Consider the following 26,151-nt stretch of genomic DNA (forward strand, 5'->3'; position numbering starts at 1 on the left):
AGTCAAACATCAAACGCACACCCACACCGAGAGGGAAGTTGCTTCAGTTTTGCGTTAGCCTTTACTCCCTGGAATGTGCCAGGCTCCTCCTGCCTCAGGGTGTAGATACAGTTTGCTCTGTCTGGAACTCTTCATCCACACCTGGCTGACTCGCCTTGCCCATTTTATATGTTCCAATCACACCATGCACCGTCCCTTCACAGCACTTACCACATTAATTATTAAAATAAAGATGGTAAAACAAATTTACCACCTTTTATTTCTCTTGCCCTTCACTCTGCCCAAAGTGCCAAAGAGGTAAAAATGTAGGCACCGCAAGATCTCTAAGGTAGATAGTTCCTGCAATTGAGATAAGTAAAAGTGAGTGGCCAACATTTTTAAATTTAGAAATTTATTCTGTTTAATCCACAAGCTTTATATAGCTTTAGTTTAAAAAAACAAAACAAAACAAAAACAAAAACAGTGAAAACGAGACACTATTTCAAAGTCTGGGCCCTTCCAGCCTTCCAAATACAAGAGCTCTGAAAGTTGTATATATCAATTGGAAGAATAAGACAAAATTATGAATGGAGCCATGACATTTCATAAAACAAATTTTATATAACTGAAGGATCCTTCCTGGGACTAGTTAATTGCCTTTACAAAAAAAAAAAAAAAAAAAAAAAACACAACAGAATAGGATGAAATTCCAGTGTTCCAAATCAACTTGTTACACATCAATATAAACCCACAGTGTCCTGGCAAACAACATGCTTTCATTTTCTGTCTCATCCTAGAGCTCGAATCCTGATTCATTTCAGCAGAGACTCCACAGGCAACAGGAAAGATTGTGGCATTAAAATATTCATGTTATACTTTTGTGGTAGTTCAACAGTGGTCTTATTTTTGGGCAAGCTTGCAAACCATACAAGGTCGGAAGCATAACTTAAATGGGTGCTAAGACTCAAATGAAAAAAAGTAATGGGGAAAAAAAAGAAAAATGAAAGAAAAAAAAAGGAAAACTTCTGGAGATAGTAAGGGGCATTTAAAGAAATCATAAGAATGCCAACAATATTTAAACCCCCTTTTTTAAAAAGGGGATTTTTTTTTTGGCTTAAAATATTTCACTCTAAATGAATTTATGTCAGCTGTCAATGAAAGAATGTCACTAATACACTGTGGACACCTTTTGCAATGTAAATCCATGCCCTTTTTTACATGGTGAACTTCAACCTAGCAATTATTACAACAAATGTTATAGTCTAAAGCTCAAACACATTTTAGCAATTTTGAAATTGAATTGAGTACAAACCAAATAAAATTTACATCATAACAAACATTTCCACCTAAGACTGTGGGGACACTTGAGCCTTCCGCATTGATCTCAGGGCCTTTTCGCGTAGGTGCTTTTCTAAGTCATCAAGGTTATCTTCAGCTTCACTTTCAGTCTCCTAGAAAACCCAGAAAGGTCATATTGTTAAACTCACAAGACACTGAGTACAGAGCAAAATCAAACTGCGATGATGGCTGCACAACTCTATGAATATGCTGTAAACCACCGAACCATATATTATAAATGGCTAAATTATGTGGTATGTTAATTATATCTCGAAGTGATTTTAAAAATATGCACAAGGCTTTTTTGGCAGCCATTCATATTCTCATCCCTAGTCTTGGCAAATTCCTGTTCTTGATAGGTCATCAAGAAACAGATCAATAGAATTATCATTCAAGTAGCTGATCATTAGAAAAATCATTTAGCTACTTTTCAAAATCAAATCCACCCACTTGTATAAACCACAAGACAGTGTGTCCACAAATACCTTCTTAGGCTCTGGCTCTGCCTCTGGCTCTTCCTGTGCTGATGTGGTCGTGGGAGCAGCAATGGCTGCAGGGGTCACAGTAGCTGCAGCAGCTGCAGCCACAGCCTTTTCCTTCTTGTGTTTTTTGTGTTTCTTGTGCTTCTTATCCTTTTTATGTTTCTTGTCCTTCTTTTTCTTCTTTTTCTTTCCACCTCCTTCTTGGTCTGAATTCTATAAATCAAAAAAATTACAGCAATAAAATCGATCATTAAAATTCTGTCCAACTGAACATTTCCTCAAGGAAGTAACTAAATGGACCAAACGTCAAGATTTCTTAAGGCTTCAGGGGAATAAAAGGCCCAAGGCCAATCACCACTAATAAAAGTGCTCCTAGAGATGGGAACCGCATTGAAAGCAAAGATATTCTTCACCAATTTTGAGTCAAAATGAACCTTGAAGATAACTGGTTTTTTCCAATTTTAACCAACTAACTTCATATTAAACCAGGTTTCCTGACCACAAGCTGAGTCAGGTCTCCATGACTGCAGTGAGTCAGGGTCTGTCTCCAGATGTTAAGGAAAAGCATCATGTGTAACAGAAAGAGAAGGCTCTGAACTCAAGTAGGCTTAAGCTGAATTCTGGTTTCTGAATCTAGTAACTATCTGACCTCAGACAAATCTGCTCGGCTTTTTTCCTGAGCCAACCTAAACTGTGTGTAATAATCCTTGATAAAGCTGTTGTGGTGATTAAATGGGTATATCTGTAAATCACTCACACTACTAGCCTATAGGGCATGGATTTACATTGCTCTGATATGGTTATTACTCTAAATACATGCTTGTATGAACGCCATGTCTCTGATCTCTCCTATCTCTAGAATGGAAGTGGTTTATTCTTTACTGCGTACGTGCCAAATTAAGCAAAGGGCAGGCTCTGCTATAATTGAATCTAATCTGTAATTCTTAAATTTCACATTTCACGTTTCTAAGCAATGACTTAAAATCCCCCAATCTATTCAGTTAATTTGCACAATAATTTAGTCAACCCTATTTAGTTGGACATTTAACCCCTGATTTTATACAATACAGCAATCTGTCCAAAATCATAAAAGGGAAAAAAGGTTTACACTCCAATAGTGCACCCTAATAATATTTAAACTTGACAATGTCAAAAAGAGTGGTATTCTTATGTAGCTTGCCCAAAACAAGACTATGTAGGACAATAAAGTACTTTCCATTCCATCTACTATTTCAGATTTTAACATTCATTTTTTCTTATAGAAATAATATATAGTTGACCCGTGAATAAAATTAAGGTTAGAGGCGTCAATCCTCCATGAAGTCAGAAATTCGCATATTAACTTTTGACCCCCCCCACCCCAAACTTAATTACAGCCACCCCTCAGTATCAGAGGGGAATTGGCTCCAGGAAACCCCACGGATTCTAAAAATCCAGAACTCTTCCTTACAAAAATGGCTTAAAAACAATGCAGTCGGCCTTCCACATTCATTTTATCTGGGGTTGGCTGAATTTGCAGATGCAACCCCTGGGGATATCAACAGCTGACTGTGTATTTATTGAAAGCCAACAAGCAAAACAAATGAACAAAAAACCACAGGTATAAGTGAACCCGCACAGTTCAAGGGACAATTGTTATTTCCATTGTATGTTATTTCCATTGGAGGGAAAATAAGAGCATTAAAGAGCAAAGAAGAAAAATTCAAATTACTCAACATTCCCTTAACATGTAACCCACTGTCAACTTTTGGTATCTTTTGTGATACATACTTTTTCCTTTATAAACACTGAATCATTATTAATAGATTCAACTTATGATTTAAAGCTTTACTGATTTGTGAGATCGTAACTAGGTATCCCCAAATGTGTCAAACACTAGAGAAACCAGCAGAAAAACTAAGGTGCTTTCTCCCTCAATAACAGAATCATGGGCAATTCTTTCTTTTGTTCTTAAAGATTTTCGATATAGTCTAATCTCGACCACCAAGGTTCTGGAGTTTAACATGACTACACACATCACAAATTAATGGGTGGCTAGACTGTTAAGCATGAATTGCTGATGCAATCACCATCGCTTAATGGTGCCTCCCTGAAGTCTACCTGAACCACAAAAAATGCTCCTGAGCTACAAAAAATTTTCTCTGCTTCCAAATGACCATATACAATTATAAAGGATGTCCAAGACAGGGTAGACACATACCCTTGCCGGCGATGGGCTGGGTGTTGGGCTTTTAGCCTTTTTGACTGGTACGGCTGGTGACCAGTTGGTAGAGGGTGACTGAGACTGGACAGGAGATGGAGGTGCTGGGGGTTTTTTAGCTGCTGGCTCAGGAGATCCTGAGACAGATCGGGAAGATGAGACCCTCCTTACAGATTGAGGGCTTGGTGAGGCAGCCCTAGATTAAAGGAAAAACAAAACATTTATTATCGAAGAACAGAGATCTTTCCTAAGAGAGAATAAACGACTACCATTATACAATCAGGTCAGAAACTTTAAATACTTTACGGGCCTTAGTTTGCTGGTTGATTCTACTAACTCAGATTTATATCATCTAAGTCTCCATCTAAGCTCTACAAACTTCTTTCTATTCCAATGATTCTTCCTATATTAAAGTAACAATGCCAATTCTTTGTATTTAAGACTGCTTTTATCAGTCTCACGTAGACATCCAAGAAATGTTCTATGCATCACTTCAGAGTTTACTTTTGGAAGTACACCCTCAATTAACCTGATACTCCTAAAAACCAAGTAAAAATCCTACGGCATTGAGTTTATGCCATAAGGAACTATCCTTAAAATAGAAAAAGATCTCTGAATAGTACCTAGAATGTCTCAAAAGTTTGTGTTCACAGCTTATTCTTTTCTGTAATTTCTTAGTAAAGGAAAAAAAGCTTCCAAACACAAGGAGAGAGTTCCTAACCAAAAAGCATAAAATGTTTTTACTTTTTTGTCTTTTTGGGTTCCGGAGTCCTGGAGACTCTCCTAATGGGCCTAGTGCTTGGAGATGGGGACTGCCTTCTTTGGGGTGAAGGTGACGGTCCTCTTCGAACAGGTGGAGGACTTGAGGTCGTCTGGGGAGCTCGAGGCCGTGGTGAGGGCGAATGCCGTTTGTTTGGTTGTGGTGATCGGGCCTCCCGGGTAGATCGGCTCGGGGAAGACCCTTTCCTATGCTTTGATGACAATGAAGGTGAACGTCTCTTGGTGACTGGGGAGCTTCTTTGTTTGGGAGGTGGAGAATGGGAGACCCGATGCTTTGGTGGTGGAGACGGCGATGCCCTTCGTTTAGGAGGGGGTGGGGGAGAAGCTGTTCTTCTCTTTGGAGGTGGGGAAGGAGAGTATCTCCTCTGTATTGGAGGAGAGTATCTTCTTGGGGAAGGTGAACGTCGACGTGGAGGAGGAGAAGGAGTCCTAGAAAAAATACATCATTAAGCTGAGAGGTCCAACAAAGAAGCACTATACAAAGCAAACTAACCAGCAATTATGGCTACACAGGCATACCCCACAGGTATTGCAGGTTTAGTTTCAGATCACCAGAATAAAGAGAATATTGCAATAAACCAAGCCAAATTTTTTGGTTTCCCAGGGCACGAAAAGTTGTTTGCACCATACTGTAGTCTATTAAGTACGCAATAACATTGCCATTTTTTTTAAAAAAAAGATATATAAATTTAAAAATACTTTACTGCTAAAAAAAAAAAAAAAGTTGTCATTTTGCTGGGGGAAGATCTTGCCTTGATGGCAATGAAAACGTAGTATTTGCAAAGCTCAATAAAACGAGGTATGCCTGTACTGTACTAGCACCAGGCAAGGGAATAGATTTCTAAGTAGAAATGCTATACCTCTATCCTCATTTAAAGTAATTATTCCTGTTTATCATAGATGACTACCAAGTAGGACATTCTGAATAGAGAAATTTAGTTTTCAGAATGAATTCAGATTTGTCACATCATTTAACCTTATCCATATGAATTCAATTTAATGTTTTTTTGGAGAACAGAATCTTGTACTGCTTTGAGGAAACGGAATACTCTGTATCATTATATAATAACTAGACACCTACATTAGCAAGACTCTACTGACTGAAGTCAACTTACGAAGTTTGTGCATTAAGAGTTCTCTTCTATGTGGTACCCTTATTGAATTGGCATTTGGACTCTAGCCACTGCTAGGCAGGAAGCATCCCTGTCATACTCCAACCTGGTCTTCCTCTTAATGCTAAATTCCTACATAACCCTTACTTGCCTCTTAGGAATTAGGCCTGAAAATAAGTAACAGGTCCAACTATCTAATTTGCTCTTGAAACTTTCAGACCTTGAGCTCAAATTATTTTCCTGGCTAGAATTACATTTATACTAGGCCATTATCTTTTAGGCAACATGGTAGAGTGAAGTTCCACTTTTGCCCATGCGCAATTTTAATAACTCTGAACCTCCATTCCTTCACCTGAATATGAGAACAATACCACCCACCAAACAAGGTCACATTGAGGACTGGCAATAAAGCACATAAGCATCTAGCACTTCACCTGGCACATAACAAGCATTCAAGAATGGTAGTTGCCATTACACTGCTTGGTAACATACCTGAGCAACACCATTATAATTTTTTTCTGTAACTTTTTTAATTTTGAAATCATTTTAGATTTACATAAGAGCTACAAAAAGTGGCGATTTGCCACTTAATATCTTATATAACCATAGAAAAATCATCAGAACTTAAATCAACCTCAATTGATATTAAAATATCACTATCGCCTATTTTCCAGTAATGTCCTTTTTCTGTCCCAGGTTCCAAAAATCAGAATCCTACATTGCATTTAGTTGTCTTATATCCAAAGTTCCTGCTAATTTGTAACTGTTACTCAGTTTGTCTTTCATGACTGACATTTTTTAGGACTTACTGGTCAATTCCTCCCTAGAATGACCTTCAAATTGAGATTGTCTGATATTTCATAATTAGACTGAGGTTCTGCGTAACTGGTAAGGATTCTACGGAGATATCTAGGAATTGTGTGATGCCAATATGTATCACTGGGTATGTTAACTTTGATTCCTTAGTTAAGAAGGCATCTGCTGGAAAGTCTTCAATAAGTTAATATTTTTCTCTTTGTAATCACTAAACAGAGTTTCTGCCTAATGTATTTAACAACATTAACATAATTCGCATACCATAAAATCCACCCATTTAAATAAAGTGTACATTTCAATAGTTTTAGTATACAGTTGAACAATCGTTATCACTCCCCATTACCACCTTGGCAACACTAATCCACTTTCTATCTACAGATTTCTGTGTTCCAGACTTTTCACATAAATGGAATCATATAATCTGTGGTGTTTTGTGAATGGCTGAGCGATGTCACCCTAATGAAGTGTTTCGATCCTGAAGAGTCATAGCTCTCTAATAAGCCTATCTGACAGCACCTTCGTCGGGGTGGCGGTGTGGGAGACCTGCGCCGTCGGGGAGGAGGAGCAGGAGAAGGAGACCGGCGTCTTCTGGTGGGCGGTGGGGAGGGGCTTCGCCGCCGTCTACCACTAAACCAAAGAAGAATTATAGTTGATTCTGAGTTAGTGGCATTTATAATCAAGTGCACCAGATGAGTTTCAATCTTTGTAAACCCAAAGTGCAGCAACTGTTACTCTACCCATTGGAGCAGTGTTCTTCAGACTACAGGTCAAGACCAGTAGCTAAGACCATGGGTAACAACCAGCATTTTTTAAAAAATAGAAAATCAGAGTCTGTTACTTGTAATAAGGGTAAAGATTGTTTTGTGAAATTTTTGTTTCAGTGTATAATTACATAGTCTGCGTTATGACAAAAACCTTAACATAACGTAGCAAAAATGTTTGAAAACACTGCCTTAGAGCACTGTTTTAAAATTGGCAGGCACGCCACAATCACCTGGGAAACTTATCTGAGCTCTGTGTTCACCAGATCTGAGCTATGAATATTCCGAACAGGCTCTTTCCAGGTGATTTTCTGATTCCTTTTTACAAGTGCATTAAAGCCTAGAAAAATTCAATGTTCTAATAGAGAATCAAAACTTTTAATAGTCACCAGCAGCTTAAAGTCCCTAATCTGGGTGTTACTACTTCATAGTTCTTGATTTTTTTAAATTTCCACTGTTCAAGAGTTGTATACTACTAACACTGTCCCAAAGACAAAGGACCAAAGTCATCTGAGCATTAAAAGCTATCACTGAAAGTAATTTGGTTAAGATAGAGACAAAGATCAAACACCTTAATCTGAGCTCAATAACACAATCAACACAAAAAACACCTGAAATTATGATTTTATCAACTAGACTAACTCGTAGCAATCTCCCTATAAATATATTAAAACATACACTAAGCCCATTTGCCACCTTTTGGTTAAGTTTGTGTATATAAAAAAGTTAAATAATGTTAATTCTTAATTTCTTGCCCAGTACAGGATTCCTGTGAATCTAAAAATATTTTCTGAAGTTTACTAGTCTTGGTTCCCCTTTCAGACTAAGAGCTCTGTTAACAGAACATAGAAACTTCTGAAATTATTAGTTTTCAATCTCTATTTGTTTATGCCTTGTGGGGACTAAGGCTTGCAGGTTTAAAATCTAACTATTAGAGGTGACATGTTAAGACAGAGAAGCTTCAGAGAAATGAAATATAAACAAAAACTATTAATTACAAGACAAGACAGTTAAAGGAGAAAACACTTCAACAGCAGGGTTCATCAGAATTATGAGACCTGGAGAAACAAGATGGCTACAGTATTGTTTCAAGAGGCAATGAAAATTTCAAACTGGAAAAGATATCTGGGTTTTGACTTAAAAAGAAAAAAGCAAAGGTTTACATTTGCAAACTTTGAGGACGAGGTGACATAAACCAGAACTCTTGAGATGCTATCAATAGGTATAAAAGCATAAGGGGCTATTACATTTTGATTATGTGGATTCTCTTTAAATATTCTCTCAATTTCAGGTCACAAATTTTAATCAGAAATTCTTATTAAAAATTAGACTCAGATTAGAATCTATTATGATACATTAATGACCCAAGATATTTATTTTATGCCTGTTTCATTTGTAAAATGAAAAGCTTAGTTACTAAAAGGTCCCTTTTTCAGTGATGACCTTTAATATCCTGTGTTTCTATGTGAGAATAATCAAAAAGAGAATAAAAATAAAACCATAACCAAAGTAGTGTTAACTTAAGGAACTGCCAGAAAAATCTGATCATCATTTATAAGTGAAGTTCAGATACATTCATGGCTCTATGACCTAAGGGCTATTTTCTTAACTGATCTGATAAGGCACACACTTCAGGGGTTTAAAAAAAAGCTAAGCATTTTCTCATTACTGATTACTAATGTCAAGTCACGCCTTCAAATGTGTACAGAAATTGTTGAGTAGCAAAGTTTTCCCCCTAAACTGTGTGAGAATCAGTTTCAATAAGCCTCGATATGTGATATAGCCCTTAGCTTCTCAAGAATTTAGGAATAGATGAGTATCATAAGAAGGAGCCAGCTTGCTATCTCTGCAGTGATCTCTTCAGAGCAATCTCACTTCACTAGTTATGCTGGTAATAGAGATGTGACAACTACCTAAGATGTCATCAACTACACTAAACATAAGTTAAGGGGTGTTCAATAACCAAAGACAATTGTTTAAAAGCATAGAAAATGTTACACTTTTCTGTGTTTATGTATACATAAAATATTTGAAACCAAGGCTGAATTTCCCCTCTTAAAATACAATAAATACTGAAGAATGATTTCAAATAATTATTTCTCCATCTCTAAATTCTAGACATCTGACAGCAATTTCTAACATCATTAAACTTGAGGCTACTAATATAACTTAGAACTTTTTTAATGAGAAACAAAACATCTTGGAGCACAGTAATAAACATTAGTTTTGATATCATTTTAGTGCGAAATCACTTTCTGGTAAAGTAAATAGTTCCATCATGGGTAGGGGAAGAAGGAAGGGAAAAAATCTTACCACTAATCTGATTTTGTGAAGTCATTTTTTAGCTGCTGTACTAGCAATTTTACAAAAGCTAGGGGTAATTACAGGTAGAAAGAGAATACCTTGAGCACCTAAATTTATCTCTTTTCGGTTTTTTGTGTTTTATTGACAAGTAACAATTACTTCCACAGTGTAAATTGCTCCACTACTAACATTGTTGACTGGTTCCAAAGAACCTTTCCAAGAAAATACTCTCATTAATGAGACCACCTAAAACAACACAGCTTCAAAAACTGAGCCAAAAATAATACCATGTGCTAGTTTCAGGAAGGATAAATGCTTAGAAATTTAGTGGCAGCTAACCCCCCAAAACTAGAAGACTAATGAAGATAGTATAATGGTACAACGTCAGTGACCCAGGTCTTTGTCACTTCGCTCATGAGATAGGCCTAATATAGAGATTTCTGAGTATAAATTGACTGTAAAATGTTATGGTTTTATGGTCACAAAGACAGTGATAATCAAAAAGGTTCAATAAGGATATGCAAACCTATCTTCCTACTATAAGAAACACCGAACAAGGGCCAAAGCCTTACATTCCTCTCCTACTTTTTTAAGTGTCTCCATGGTTTTTCTCGCCATCCCTAACATCAACATAAAGTCCTTTCCCACTAAAACTAAGGAACTATTATTATCCTACCTTTGGAAAAACCAGATACTGTAACTGCACAAAAAGCTAACTTCAAACAAGGCCCTAAAATGAACACTGTGTACAATTCTATTATTAATTTGATGTATAAAGAAATAAAATCAAACCAAAATAGCTTAACTTCTCCGTAGCCATACCCACTGTATACCTAGGAATGGAATAAGGTCACCTAAACAGTAAATTAAGCCATAAACTTTGACATGTAACCCTAATTTACAAAGTAGTGTCTAACCAACCTTTTAGTCATTGGCGATTGCCATCGCTTTCCCATCTGCATCCTGAGAGCAGTGGAGAAAAACAAATGTCAAGAATTCCGTTCACCAAATTATTTACTTCAATGGCGTTAAATTATCACTAATGGAGATATATTTTTAAAATGTTCAGACATTCAGGAATTAATGCTATAACTTAACTGGTATATTTCTGGTCATGCACACATATGACATGGTGGCACAAAACTTATGAAGTTCTCGTTAATTAGCTAATAACCACCAAAGAGAGCAAAGAAAACCCCCAAAGCCCCCCAATCTGACCACTTCCTTGTGTGAGTCCTTAAAATGAAGGAGTTAACCAAATTCTAAAATAAGACCGTAGCCCACCCCCATGGAACATCAGTGAAGATCATCGAAGAAAAGACATTACCGAGGAGAGGTCTCTTTCTGGCGCTTTCGAGGTGATGGAGAGGCACTCCGGGAAGGGGAATGTCTGCGCCGCCTGCCTACCTCACCATTCTTCACATGGGACCTCTTGGGTCGCTCATCTTCTGAGGAAGAGGAGGAGCCAGAATCTATAATTACACAATAAATAAAATATTTCAGTACGTCTGTGCTTAAAAGTCTGTCTACGTTTTCTGAATCTAAGTAGATAGTGTCCACTAACATAAGTGAGCACGTATACAAGCTATCACTTTTGAACAAAGGCAGTATCAATATTTGCTCAATGACTTGAAAGCCAAACATAAATATACATTACTATATAAATGAGATATATAAATCAATCATTTCCACAGCACAATTCAATAAGACAATGTCTTTTAAGGATCAGGCAATTTTCCAAATAAGTAAAGCATAAAAAGCACCTTAAGCAATCACTTGATTCTTTTTACTCTAAGCACTTTTTAAGGCTATGGAAAACCCTATTAGGGTTTGAATGGCTTATTTCTATATCCTTAGCATTTATCAAACAAAGAAAAATATGTATGAGGCCTAGTGACAAATGTCTAAGACTGCAAGGAGAAAAACTTCAATTGCTTGCAAATGGTTTCCTTAAACTGAAAATAATTAACAACTGTTCCCCAAATATCAAAACTCAAATTTAAAACAAAGTCCCAGGTACCAAAAACTCCCAAGACCTATAAACATTTTCAAACCCTTTCATGATTAACCTCGCCTTAAGAAAGTTGTAAAAGCTACATAAATAACTTTTAATTGACTTTCTGCTACTGTGGGATGCTTTGGTTTCCATTTTATAAATGCAAAGCAAAGGTAGTGTGCCCAGACTGTCACAAATACCAACTGATCTAAAAATCAGAACACCTGGTTTAAAACCCAGCTTTCTATGCACATATTCTAATTTAGAAATTCCACTTCTAATTAATATTTTACAGATATATTTACACAGTACACACACACTCACAAAAACAGAAATAACCTGAATGTCCAAAGAGGCAACTGGCTCACTAAATTATAGTATATTATAACAAAGAAGGCAGATCCATAGGAATAGGGAAACAGGTCTAGATATTACATTAAAATCGCAGGCAGTCTATGGTCATGCCACCATGAACAAGCCCAATCCTGTCTAATCTCGGAAGCTAAGCAGGGTTGGGCCTGGTTAGTATTTGGATGGGAGACCACCTTGGAAGACCAGGTGCTGTAGATGTAAAAAATAAAAAATAAAAATAAAACATCAGAGGTCCTTGCAATCTGTGAGATCAACCAAGGGTTGCCTTGCCTTAATAAACAAACAAACGCAGGCAGCATAACCTATAGCTTGAGCTTGTGTGGATTTTTTTTTTTCTTTTTAAACTACAGATGTTTATATGTGCATAATTTCTAAATAAAAGCTTTGGGGAATAAGACAGGGGAATGGGGAAAAAAACTATACTTTTCTAAGCAGGAAGAAAAAATTTAATCATTGTCCATACCAGATGAAGACTGCTGGTTCTGTCGTCTGTATTGGCGTCTTTGTTGCACAGAATCTGCTGCAGCCATTTTGCCACCTTTATCTTCTTCTGAAAGATGGATGCATTTAGAAAGTGTTTCTTTAGTTATGCATACAGAAAATATAACATATTTGAATAGGATTGAATATGGCCTCTTAAACCTTTTATCTGGTTGGGTGAAGCAATACAACTACCATGTATTATTATTTATTTATTAATTTTTGCAGAGGAGCTTAAAATGCCAATTTAGACTCTCAATCACCAAATGTACTCAAGCTTATTTAGGCATTTGCAACAGGTCAGGCTGGATGCCAAGCACTTTATAAACATTTCAGTGAAACAACAAAACCCTAAAGGGATGATATTCACATTTCAGATATGAAAAAAATGAGGCTCAGATAAATTAAGTAATTAAACAAAAATGGAGTTAAGTAGTGAAGTGTGGGATTCAAACCAGGTTGGTCTGACTTCAGAGTCCTAGCTCTTAAGCACTAAGCAATATCCTGTAACTAATCTTTAACTAAACGGGGATGAACAAATGTGCAACAACAAAGCTAATTCAGCTACAAACACACACACACACACACACACACAGACACTTACCCCATTCAGATAACTCTACTTTTCTAGGCTTGGGTGCTGGTGAAGGGGACTCTCTTTTCTCAGTACCTTTATGTTTTGTCACTAAAGAGTTAAGGTAAACAAACAAAAAAAATAAACAATAAAAAACCCCCACTTACATACAAGGGAAAAAAAGCATCACAAGACATCCTAACAGTACAAAAACAGGTATGACTATTCTCATAAAGAATTTACTGAGAATTATTAAATTCTGTAAGACCTTTTTGTCATTATCTGAACAATACCTGAAATGAAAACAATTTTTTTTTTTGAAACCAAGAATTTTTTAATGTTAGATGAAAACTCTCAAAAAGTTCTATGATTTTTGAATCTTGAGATTCTTCCAAAGAGAAAATAGTTGAGAGAAACTGGAAGCTGTTTCTGGGTAGGACAAGCTTTACACTATGTATATGACATTCAGCTCAGCAAACTTGTGTGCAACCCAATTTAAACATACTCTATGGAAGCCTCAACAGCATAAAAGCTTTCAAACATCTATTATAGGTGAGTTCAGAAAAGTTAAATAAAAGTGATAAATGATGAAGAAACCAGATCTGCAGTAGAGGAATGAACTAGCCACCCAAGAGGATTGTAGGCTCTTAATGTAGAGCATAACATTCACAGCAGCATGACAGATTTGAACTACCTATAAAAAGCTAGACATTCACAATGGGAAAAATAATTAAATACTAAGGCTGGAGGATTCTTTCCAAAGCTAAAAAGTAGGGGAGGGAGGGGAAAGCAGCAGCAGCAGTTCTGAGATAACCTAAGGTAGAGAAGAGCTGTGGGTATCTTATGAATTATCCAACTTTTCTTTTCCCAATTGCATGGAAAATTATGAAAAAGCATACAACCACCTTTTGTATGCTTGCTGTATTATTAAGTAGTTACTAACAACATCCATTTTACAAAAGGAACTGAGGTTTAAAAAGAATTAATTTCAAAGTCACAGATAGCATAAGGAAACTAGGATCTGAACCCGAGATTCTATTCCTAGGACATAGGCTTTAATTTCCAACTGTTACTAGCTCTGTTTATAATATCTATGGAATGCTTCAACTAAAATCAGAAGTACACAGATAGAATCATTAACCTTACCATAGATTAACCTGAAACATCATATGAAAACATTACTCTAAGAACTAAACTGGAAGACAGTGGGACCTTCACACCTCAAGTTCCTTACTACTGTTTTGGGATCTAGAATGCAGACACATTTCATTTAACAGACACTCATATTCAGAATTCTGTAAAGGTTTACTCAAGGAGCAGTAACTTAGAGAACTAAAGTTCTAAAATAGCAATCTCATCTTTGCTGAAGTAGTCAAACTGGAGAAATTTACCACTGTACTTTTAAAATGACCAGCATTTTATTAATGTTTCTGCCTAGTAAGTATTTTGGATAAACAATGGATTAGGTAAAGAATGGTTAACTCCAAATTATGATGAAATATGGTAGCAATAAGACATTTAAAACTTGTATTTTAACAAATTCAAAGAAATAAAATAGAAATACTTTTAATTTTTAAGGATGAGGCTATTTTTTTCTGGTCAGTATTCCTCATTTTTAAGTGTTAGTTAATCTTCGCGTTTAAAAAAAGATTTTATAACACAAGTTATAACACAAGTAAAGATGAATACTGATTTAAAAAAAGATTTTATAGGCATCCAGTTATCTATAAAGCCACATGTCCAAGTTGCCACCTTGGAAAACTGCATTCCAAAATGTGTTTGGACATCAGAATGCATTTTCTCCTAAGAAACATTAAAAATGTGATTATGTTTGCAAGATGCCTGGCAAATGTCTACTTAGTAAATAACACAGCTGAACTCTAATATTACTTACGTTTTTTTTCCATGAAAATACATATTTATAGTTTTATCTTGATTCAATCTCATTAAGGGCTTAGCTAAAACAGTCTATAATTATTGTTAATATATTCATATCATTAGACAAGTATCCATTATATACCTCTACTCTGGTTTACTAGGACTAACTGAAACACATTATCATTATAAATAAAGTTAATATTTCATCGAGGTTTGTCTAAATGGATTTTATTGTTTATGTTAATGTTTTTATTTTTCATATTCAAGAGGCAAAATCATTCTAGCATGAAGTCAAAATCTTCTAGTCAACAGAAAAACCAGAATTTTAAATTTACTTCAACAGTCCTATTAATTATTAATCTCCCAGACTTGCACAAAGATCACTTGTAAGACAAGTCACCTTGTGACCAGAATTACTAAAATAATCATTACGTATCTACAAGTACAGTTTATATAGCTAAGAGGATCTAAACTCAAAACTATTGCTCCCACCACAGATAGAAATCCTCCTTAAACTTACTTAATTTAATATCCCACCGATTTCAAAGCACTATTTTATGTACTAAGATAACGTCGATTTAACTATGGCATGCCATTGACTATAAAATGCTTTCTGAGGACCCTTTCAGATGAGAAATGTGTATTATAGTCTGAATACTTTACCTCTTAAATTCCCCCAAATACTATTCCTGCCTTCTTTTCACTCCATTTGCCTCCTACCAACAGGAGAACCTTTTAAGTCCTGGTTGGTGACTACATGAAACACAAAAGTAAAATTTATTCCATTTCAATGCTGTCATTGCTCTTATTAGCCATGGAGACTGCAAAAAAGGAATTTCTGAAATCATACCACGAGGTAAAAAGCTAAAGAATTTCACCCTGCCTTCTATTTCCCTCCTCCAGAAAGCAAAACAGGCATTTCGAGGTAGGAGAGTTGGGCAAAGTATACATTTTTCAAATGGGAATGAGAACTCAAATTCTAGTCCTGGCTAGCTGACCTGACCAAATCACTTAACCCGAGAATCTGTTTCTCGGCAACAATCTCTAAAGTCATTTCTAGCTCTGAAATCTCATCACAGAAGGCTTTTTTACTATAAAAAGTTATTTCTAAGTAGTTAGAACCAACGATCAGCTTCAATGGTCACAAGGCAGCCTCTGACTACACTCATCGCCGTGCATCTCTTTGGTTGGGTTTTGTTTGAACATGGAAAAATCTGTCCCAGAATCCACAGGAATAGAACTAGTCCTTTTGTCATCCACTTTGACTTACTTCTTGCTTATATACCTGTCCACTGTGACTTGTTTCCAAAAGCAACAGCCACTCCCCCAACAATACATCAAAACATGAACGGTTGCTACCTATGCACCTTAAAAAAGGTAACTCCTCATTCTTAACAATCAACCTATTTTAATAAGGATTCAGTCATTCTGTTCAGGTACACTTATTACCCCTTTGGCTATATGATGTAAAAAGAAATATTATAACTTGATACGCTTTTGTAAAATAACAAGTAACATTTATAGTATTTTTCACTAGAGAGCTTTCTGTTCCAATACAAAGACATATTAAGAGTGCAAACACTTTATAGAAAAAATAGATCAGAACGATGGCATCAGATTTGGATGTTGTCACTAGAAACTATAGACAGACTGAAATTTCCCTAAGTTTTGATCAAGAGGTAGTAAGAGACGTGAGGTTATAAAAAATATGTGATCTTAAAGCCCCTTCCCATACTTTAATTAAGCTTGAACTTGGAAGATCTAAAGGTTTCTGTTCTTATCCAGCTGCCTGTTTGGCCTAAAGAGCCAATGCAACAAAAATCACCACATAGTATTTAATTATGTAACACTAAATTAATCTTTTAAAATTTAGAAAATAATCTATATATTACTCTTTACAGATTACCATTACCTGCCAAACCCCCTTTTCACTAACAGCTTGTCTATATCTCACTAAAATAAGAGTTCAAAGAAGTAAAGCAAAATTTGCCTTTCTGGCTATCAACACGTCACAGGGTTGGGGGGAGGGGAGACAAAGTAGTAGGGGCGCTAATTAGAAACTCTGATCTCATTAAATTCATTAAAATATAGTCAAAATTTTGCCTATCCTCATTCTTTCTCACTTCTAAACCGAAAATTTAAATGTGATCAAACCAACTGCAGGTTGCTCCTTAAAAATCCAGCTTTTTAGATCTTACCCTTCCCTTCACTACTCACCTTTCAGACTGTATCATTCCAGCTCTAAGTACCAGAAGCCAGATTCAAGTAGATCCTACAGTATGTATTTCATGCAAAAGAAACAAACCCCAACAGACCACAACCTTCACTCAGACTAACAATGCATTCTACCTGCCTGGAAGGATCACAGATCATAAATTCCTCAGAATTCAATCCACAGAATAAAACAAGGACAACACTAAGAACCCTGCCTAGAGTCTAAATTAAAAAAAAAAACAAATCAGCTTTTAAGAGGACACCGTGTCCTTCCCAATGTGGCCAAGAAAAAATTAAAACAGAATATGAAGTCCTTGAATAAAATATCAAACAAAAAAATCTTTGGGGAAAAAAGTTAACCGGTCTCTTAGTAATACAATGATCTCCTATCATGACACAAACTTCAATAAGTTGCCCAAAATCAAACGGCCCCTGGCTGGTAATACATTTCTCAACCCACTCCATGCCAGAGGGCATTGCTAAAAACAAAACACTTACGTGAAACTATTTCATCAAATCCCAAGAACTTAAAGTGGGAAAGAAAAGGTGAGCCTCCAAGTAATTTACAAAGAACATCACATGAAAAAATATTACCCAGTTACTTCATACTTTGAAGGGGGGAGTGGGTGGCCAACAACTGACTCAGCACTATGTAAACAAATGAAAAAACATTTGTTTTTATGTGTTTGATTTTTACCTTTACCTGAAGTTCTCCCTGGAGAGACAGAAACACGACTTTTTCTTGTACGGTTTGACTGCTGGGGTGTTGGGGAATGACGAGCTTTTGGCGGTGGAGTTGCTGGAGGTGATGGCCTATGCCTCCGCCTCGGAGGACTTGCTGAAGGAGATAACCTACGAGTTTTTCGAGGGGGACTGGATGTCCTCTTGGGAGGCTTCTTTGGCGGTGACCGGGACCGGGAAGAAGAGGACGATGAGCTACTCCCAGACAAGGATGCGGATGAACGCCGCCTTCTGTGGGAAAAAAGTATTCATACTCATTAACTGCATTTGTGTAAAGAACGACCTCACAGGTATGCATAGGTTACACAGAAATACAGCTATTTTTATCTAACTTTTGAGTTTATGTAGCTAAGCACATAAATGAGTCTTTAAAAAATGGGAAACAAAACCATAACCTAGCACAGGAAACAGCTAGTTCTACGACTAAAGACATAAATTGTTCTGATAAATGCGTCTACTTAAGTTGTCTCTCCAGTTATAAGATGTGAAGTGCTGTAAAACAATAACCAGTCTCTTCCTTAGGAATATTAGTGTTTTGGAGTTTGCATACAAAATCTGGGTGGCAAAGTATTTTCCATTTAATAATACACTGTCGAGCAACCCTTAGGTTACATTTTTAAAAAGATGTGCAAGATTAGGAATTCATTTAGCTACATAAACTTAGAAGCAGGGGCCTCTCGAATTCTGCAGCAAAATTTGTGGTAAGTTCTGTTGCAATTATGTGTACCTGCAGAATTCACCTTTGGCGGAAGAATTCCTGAGAACCTGAAAAAAAGAAACCCTACCTTAAGTTTGAGATAAAAACTGCCTGAAAGGGAATCTTACACAATCTGCAAAATATTTTGATCGCTAAATGGCTCAGTAAGCACAAGTAAAACACACTGTTTGCAAAACTCCAAAATAGGAAATAGCTGTTTCCACTAATCTTGCACTAGAAAGCATCAGTATTACTTTGCTAAATAGGAATAATCAGTTTTAGAAGTGTGATGCCTAAATTGACTGACCATTTATATCTTTAGTCTCCTTTATCGATAACATCAATTCTATAATTTTTAAAAAGTTATAAAAATGATTCGATATACCTTGATGACCCCTCCACAAAGAAAAATATATTTTTAAAAATTATGGGATTCTGAAAAACCTCAAACTGCAGAAACAAATATTATGGAGCTTATTGTTCCTATTTCTAAGTTGATTTGGCTCCCTGAAAATATCTTAGACTTAAACACAAAAAAATCTGTCCTGAGTATAATCTGAAGCATAATCATCAGTGCTCCTTCCAAAAACAGAAGATACATTGTCAAGAAGCCACAAAACTTTGATACCAGTGCACCAGGCCTCTATTTTGGGTATTTAGCAATGGTTTTTATTAAATGAGATAGATCAAAACATTTTACTGTATGCTAATTTCAAGATAATTTTTTAAAGAATGTTGATATTGACAGGGTTACTTTTATGCCCAGTCTCTTCAAAATAACCAGACAACAAACTGCTAATAATGGTTACACCTATGGAATGAGATTTATGTTACTTGTTTGAATTGTTTACAATAAGCACTCATTATTATTATAATGAGCAAAAAACACTTAAAAATACAAAAGCATAATTTATGGACAGATTATTTTAATACAGGTAAAAGCAGCTTACTGGCTCTTTAGTCATCTACTTTTCAGAACCCAGTGGTAATTATAAGCCAAAAAAGAGAGAGAAGATGGCTAATGTCTTTGATAGGATTTCCTGGGGTATGAAAAGTAACAGTTAACATGAGGTATCAGTAAGATGGCGAATTTTTTATTTTTCAACACTAAACTGACATCATTTTTCATTGCACAAACAGCATTAAACCTCAAATGAGACGGGCTCTTTGGAAGACGTTATCTACTATCACTCCTAAGTTCTTCCTTCCAGGAGAACATTAATACAAAGATTAGCTTAAAACAAACATATGGTGCACTTTCATACACCTGACACTTCCAAGATTAAAAAAAAAAAAGAAACCCTCACCGTCTCACTGGAGATCTACTCCTTCTATGCCTTGGTGGAGGAGGCATTCGTCTTGGTGGAGTTCTTCTGCGAGGAGATGGCCGCCTTCTTGGACTTGGCCGCCTTCTAGGTGAGTATGATCTGCCATAACAAACAAAATTAGGACCTGAATAAATGAGGAATGCGGAATGAATTGCTTGATAGCTTTTCTCAACAGGTACATTTAAAAAATGAACTCAAGGGATACAATTCCATTTATGTAGATTTTTGTGACACAGAAAAAGTTCTCAATTCTCTCTAAATCTAAAGAATAACACTTTACTCAATGTTTTCTATTCTTTAAATCTATTTCTTTAATTCTTCTTAGGAGAGTAGCACATAAAATCTAAGCTCTACGCAGATCTTAAAGCCACAACTCACCTTGATCTGGATCTATGGCGTCGTCTAGGTCGAGTATGAGAAGGAGAGCGAGAACGTGTCCGGGATCTTGATTTGGAACGTGACCGAGATCTTGGCCGGGTCTTTTCCTTTTCCTTTTCTTTTTTGGAATTTTTCTCCGGAGAAGGTTCTTTAGGCTCTGGTACAGGTTCAGGCTTGGGAACTTTCAGGATGTCACTATGGAAAGAAAAAGCTTATTTTCCCCCATCTTCTAATCAGACTCCTAAGTTACAATTCAACAAATAAAGTTATTTCTCTTTAAAAAAATTTTCAAAATCTCTGAAGACTTCTCCCTAGCTCTAAAAGATTAATGAAATCTAGTGAGCAACTAACAGTTCTAACCACAGTTTTTTTTAAAGTGCAGTTATCCAGATATTGAGAAAAAAGCAAGTCACTGTATATAAAATATCTGAAAGAATACAACCAAAGGATAACAGTGGTCACCTTTAGGGTATATTATACTCTCCTACACTATCTGAAGTTCTGTTCTACAAACTGATTTTAATTTTAAAAATCTATTTTAAAAAAAAATCAAGTAATTTTATGTTAAACTCAGGTATAAGTTCACTTAATAATAGCCTAAAACTGATATTTATAAATAAATTTTAATGTACTTGCCTAGTAGAAGTGGCCTCTTGTACTGATGGTTCTTTTACTTTCGCTGATGGTTCTGGGAGCTCTGGAGTCTTTTCTTTCTTTTCTGGAGCAGGGGAAGGACTCCGGCTCTTGGTTCTGTGACGGGGAGATCGAGAATGACTGCGCTTTCTCTCTCTCCTGACAGGGGAAGATCGTCTTCTAGGGGAAGGAGATCTGGATTTGCGTCTAGGATGAAAGCAATTTTTTTCAAGTTTTTGAATAATGTGAATTGGGGGAGAGGGGTAAAGGCAGAAGTGAGAATTAATCTTTTAAATTCCACTATTGCTGTTTACATCTGAGAAGTTCCCATTGGAAATAAGATCTTATCATGTTTACTTGAGAGAAAAGGCCAAGAGAAAACCAGAAAGGCAAGCAAATGAATAACAACAGGCTCTAGTATACCAGCTTGAAAGGAGAAAAGCATTGACCTGGGACCCTGGATTTAGGTTCAATACAGCTGATCCTTGAACAACGCAGAGGTCGGGGTACTGACACCCTCCAGGCAATTTGAACTGCATTTAACTTTTGAATCCCTAAAAACTACTAATAGCCTACTGTTAACCAGAAGCCATATCAATAACATAGTCAATTAACACATATTTTCTGTTCTATGTATTGTATACCGTATTCTTGCAATGAAGCTACAGAAAAATGTTAAGAACATCATTAAGAAAAATGTATTTATTGAAAAAGAGCCACAAGTGGATCCCCACAGTTCAAACCCATGTTGATCAAAGGTCAACTATAAAGAGATTGTCCAATAATAAACCCAACAAAACAGATTAGATGCAGATAGATCCTATTAAAGTTCATCAGGTAGAGCCGTGGTATTACAGAAAAATGGCCAGTGCAATTATAGCGATATGCTCTTCAGAAGAGACATATCAAACTTACAAAAAATCTTTTGAAAGAGAAGTCCCTTTTCCTTTTCAAAAGTAGTTTCCCTAACTTAAAGTAGACCAGTATACCTGGTTCATCAGTAAGTCAAGTAGTTACCACTATGATTTGTGCTGAACACTAAATACTGCTCCCCAATAAGTAGATTTTAATATCAAACATATAAATGAAAAAGGACAAAGAAATTGCCTCCTCCCTTTACTAATTCCAGCAGATCCCTAAATAAAAAGACTAATAGAATTTTCACCTTTTAAGACAAATACAGTAGAAGCTGAATCGTGGATTTAAAAATGAGAACCTAACCACAGTATTGGAAGGAAGAAGAAAACAAATGATCTGTTTGGGGTTCAACAAATCATCTAAGAAACGCAGAACAGGGAATTAGAAAAGTATAATATGAACAATTAACGGGCACAGATTTCCAATAAAAAAAAATGTAAAGAAAAAAAGTTGGAGTGTACTAAAATATTAATTCAATTAAATACTACATTTAAACTAAAGCCATATGGAAAACAAGTCTAGATTTTGATTCAAGGATTAAGAGTTGAATAATTCAAGATTTTACAGACAATGACTAGTCAAATTGTGTCTCAAATGAAAGATGAAATTTTTTAGCCTAGAGACAAGCCATAGCTCATGAAAATTGTATGATAGAAGAAATTTCTTTAGTACTGTCAGCTTCCTTTTTAACTTTAACTTTCTACACACAGAATACCTGAATACCTAAAGTACTCATAAAACATTAGGTATACATCCATTGTATTCTACCTTCTTGGGCTTCGAGACCTCTCCCTTTTTTCTCTGCTGCTTTCTTTTTCTTCCTTATCCCTCTTGTCTTTGTCTTCATCTTGCTTTTTCATAGATGCCAACTTTTCTTGTTCAATCTGCAAAGATCAGGTTTTCAAAGTAAACATAGCTGAACATTTGAGACCAAGAAGCAAATTGAAGACTGCATATCTGATATCACACCAATGCTATAACTGTCTCTGCTTTTCAGCAAGAGCATATTCTTTCTTCACTACACACACACATTGAGATTGGCATTAAATAAATACTTGTTGAAAATTAATACCTGATCTAAAGAGAATGGCCGTTTTTAAAAAGTTATTTCACATTAATCTTTTGTGATTTAACACATATTCCCTGCATGAAGAGCTTTGTGCATACCTTTTACACTGCTATTTTTAAAAAATCTATGAAAACACTGGACTCTCAGAAAACGACATTCTAAACTCAATGTTTGAGTTAGGAGGGAAGGAGTAGTGAATCAAAACTCAATGTTCAAATATATTACAGAGTAAAGCAACATTCTGATCCTAGCTGGGTCAAGTAAAATCTAAAGTTGTCTCAGCAGTCCAGATACTACTCTCAAATCTATGTTACAAAAAAAGAAAGTCTTACCTGTCTCTGTTTTATTTCTTCTTTCTTCAGTTCTAGGAAAGCAGAAGGAATTCCAGCGATGTTTTCTTGTGCACTTAAGAGAAGGGGCCACAGTTCTCCCATAAATTCTCTAGCATTTTTTCCATTCAAAAACCCAGTCAGGTTGATTTGCATCATTTTGGAGTCTGGATTCTGCAAAAAGACATGACAGGAAGAGAAACAGGTTACTTCGAAACAAACCAATGAACCAAGCTAAAACTCATTTAAATTAGTATTTTTTAAGTCTACCATAGGGGCTTAGATAAATATTCTTTACTATTTTAAAAAGTTTTCCCTAGTAGTTTCTCAGCAACATAATCTCTAGCACAGATTACCAAATTCTCTCACTCTACCAAAAGCATCAGAGCAGCCTGTTAATCCTTTGTGGATTTCGTAAGTATTTTTAGACTATGTGGCTGTTAGTGGGTCTTACGTTTATTAACTTTAAAAACCATCATGGAATATCCATAAATTCTTGTATTTATTTACTAACAAGGAAAAGTGTCTGCTCACCTAAGAATTCTCCCCTAATGAGAAATGGAAAAAGTACATAAGCTGTTCACTTCTCTAACACTGTAGATAGCTTTCCATAAAATATTCATAGTCCAATTATGAAAACTAACAAGTTATGCATGCATTCTGTAACCTTTGAAGACTAAGCTGAACACCTGACTTCTACATAAGGAAAATCTATTATAACAATGCCTCAAATTCTCAACTGTCCACAAAGGGCTAAGAGGTCAAGATTTCTCAAAAATAACTGGGTTTTTTAATGCTAAATCTGTTGGTCAAGCAACAAGGTCCATATAACAAGCACAGCTCAATAGCACAAAGCAAGTACAGATTCCAGGTGTCTTCAGTTTCTTCTTGGAACCTTGGGGGTTTGGAATCGCCAAGTCCCCTGTAGAGAAAGATGTTCCCTTGGCTTGCTTCCGACTCCCTACTGCAACTCAACCACCTTGAGTTTAATGTTATATCATTTATCTAAATTGCAAAAGACGAACAAGCAATAATGAGTACACAACCACAAAAAAAGAAAAGATCGTTAAAAAAGTTCTAAACTTTAATCTCATGCTCACTACAAGGGGAATACTACCAGATACTTAATTTTTAAAAATGCACTAAAATACAAATCAGTAATGCATATCTCCAATAAAATCTATCTTTAATCATCACTTTAAAAATGTTTTCCCATGTTTCTAGTTTTCTACATAAAATATATACATATTAAAGAAAGTGCTTTCTTAAAATTAAATAATCTTTAAAAATGTTCAGAAAAGTGTAATTACCAAATTATTTTTTAAAATATAAATACCTTATCAGTTGAAATGCCAACTGTTTTGTCAAAACACAAGGGTGAACTCTTTGGAAAAAGGATTAATGTAAAAGTAAATTCACATTGGTATATTTGCCAAAAAGGTCAAATGATACATCTTACTGGCCTTTGGGTTGTCGTGCAAATAGCAAACTACCTTATAATAAAATTTTAAAACATTAATTCTAGCATCTCATATTATCTCATGTATGAAGAATGGAACAATTAACTGGTTCTAACAATGCTGCCAATTTCAGTCTGAAGTTAAAGTATAACGTAAACAAAAACTGTGTCTAAATGTAATTGATGACTAGCTGACATGCAGCTACAACTAAAGTCTTTAGTTTCTTGATTATTTTAAAAACAATATCCTTTCAAATCAGAATTGCCCCTTATGCTTCACATAAACGTCCATCTCATAATAGTAAAAATTTTTAAGAGCAGTGTATAGATTTACCCAATTGCTCTTTCCTGTTTGTGTTTTTTTGTTGTTGTTGATGTTTGGCCACTTTACACAACTCACCTCCAAACACACACTGCATCATCAAGGGAGTTGGGTCAGAGCGACATTGGGACACTCACTCTGCTGTGACCTAATAAGGTGATGGTGCTATACTTCAGACGCAAGGAATAACTTCCATTTTGGTTCAGGCCTTTTAAATCATAAATCACATTATCATTAGAAAATTGCTGTCAAAGTAACTTAACATGTAACAGCAAAATTACAAACAATAAGTTTGATTTTTCACCTGTGTAGCTTTCAAAACTATGTACCTTCACTAAACTTCCAGCCTTAATAGTTGTTTACAAAGTGAATTCTTTTCACAATAAACATTGTAAAATAACCTTCCTATAATTGTATTCCATAGAAAAATTCAGTTTCCATAGATACACAAAATTATGTCACAAATTCAGAAATAAGAACCATCTGTATATTATTACCTTCACTTCCAGCTGGTTGAATATAAACTCAATCACAACATCATCTTCAAACCCAAGGATTTCTGTTACTCGTTTTGTTATCCAAGGCTTTATAACCTCCAAATTTACTTTGCTCATGTCCACCTGATAAAACATGCAAGCAATTATTGAGTAAAACCTCACAATCCTAAAAGCTCCCTTAAGAGTTTTATCTAACAAAGTTCCTTTTAGCTTATGAATTTTTTTGTACGGCATGGTATAACTTGGCTTATTCTTATTTGGTGGCCATATTTTGTGTATGTTGTTGCTAAAAGGTGAAAACGTTTAATTATGAATGTTTTCCTTAGCAATTATAATATGGTGCATCTCCAGAACAATCCCAAAATGTCTGAATGAAATGTGTTACACAGGTGCAAAACAGTTTTATCCAGAATACCTTTTTTTCTAAGCATTCTGCAAATTTCAGCTGCTTCAGAAGCTTCTTCTCTTGTTCCCTACAGGAAGAGAAACACATT

General features: G+C 35.7%; 1 protein-coding gene and 1 pseudogene across 8 annotated transcripts; one reads left to right on the plus strand and one right to left on the minus strand.

Moving 5' to 3' along the window:
- Nucleotides 1-374: 374 nt before the first annotated feature.
- On the minus strand, nucleotides 375-26,151 carry SRRM1 (serine and arginine repetitive matrix 1). 8 transcript variants are annotated; one of them, XM_025041355.1, is made up of 18 exons: nucleotides 25,658-25,780; nucleotides 25,239-25,368; nucleotides 24,242-24,384; nucleotides 23,383-23,553; nucleotides 22,750-22,865; nucleotides 21,067-21,270; nucleotides 20,431-20,625; nucleotides 20,032-20,151; nucleotides 17,984-18,258; nucleotides 13,229-13,305; nucleotides 12,604-12,694; nucleotides 11,100-11,244; nucleotides 10,694-10,735; nucleotides 7,224-7,334; nucleotides 4,744-5,208; nucleotides 4,000-4,195; nucleotides 1,803-2,012; nucleotides 375-1,430 (listed from the first exon to the last, which is right to left on the minus strand). In XM_025041355.1, exons 4-18 carry the CDS (start codon nucleotides 23,536-23,538, stop codon nucleotides 1,326-1,328), a joined length of 2,508 nt encoding a protein of 835 aa, XP_024897123.1. In that variant the 5' UTR covers nucleotides 23,539-23,553; nucleotides 24,242-24,384; nucleotides 25,239-25,368; nucleotides 25,658-25,780; the 3' UTR covers nucleotides 375-1,325. The 8 variants fall into 8 exon arrangements, with proteins under 8 accessions (XP_024897123.1, XP_024897120.1, XP_024897117.1 ...); XM_025041352.1 differs by lacking the exons at nucleotides 24,242-24,384; nucleotides 25,239-25,368 and adding an exon at nucleotides 26,073-26,151 and having other exon boundaries at nucleotides 21,067-21,180; XM_025041349.1 differs by lacking the exons at nucleotides 24,242-24,384; nucleotides 25,239-25,368 and adding an exon at nucleotides 26,073-26,151 and having other exon boundaries at nucleotides 17,990-18,258.
- LOC112473011 lies at nucleotides 12,220-12,338 on the plus strand (annotated as a pseudogene).

The sequence above is a fragment of the Pteropus alecto genome, unplaced genomic scaffold, assembly GCF_000325575.1.
Source record: "Pteropus alecto unplaced genomic scaffold, ASM32557v1 scaffold39, whole genome shotgun sequence".
Taxonomy (NCBI): Eukaryota; Metazoa; Chordata; class Mammalia; order Chiroptera; family Pteropodidae; genus Pteropus; species Pteropus alecto.

Coding starts and splice junctions, on each gene's coding strand:
- SRRM1 (XM_025041347.1), bottom strand. CDS start 26,150: ATGTGTTTCTCTTCCTGTAGGGAACAAGAGAAGAAGCTTCTGAAGCAG. Junction 25,781..26,072: donor CAGAATGCTTAGAAAAAAAG/GTATTCTGGATA, acceptor ATGTTTTATCAG/GTGGACATGAGCAAAGTAAA. Junction 1,431..1,802: donor CAGAGCCAGAGCCTAAGAAG/GTATTTGTGGAC, acceptor TGGGTTTTCTAG/GAGACTGAAAGTGAAGCTGA.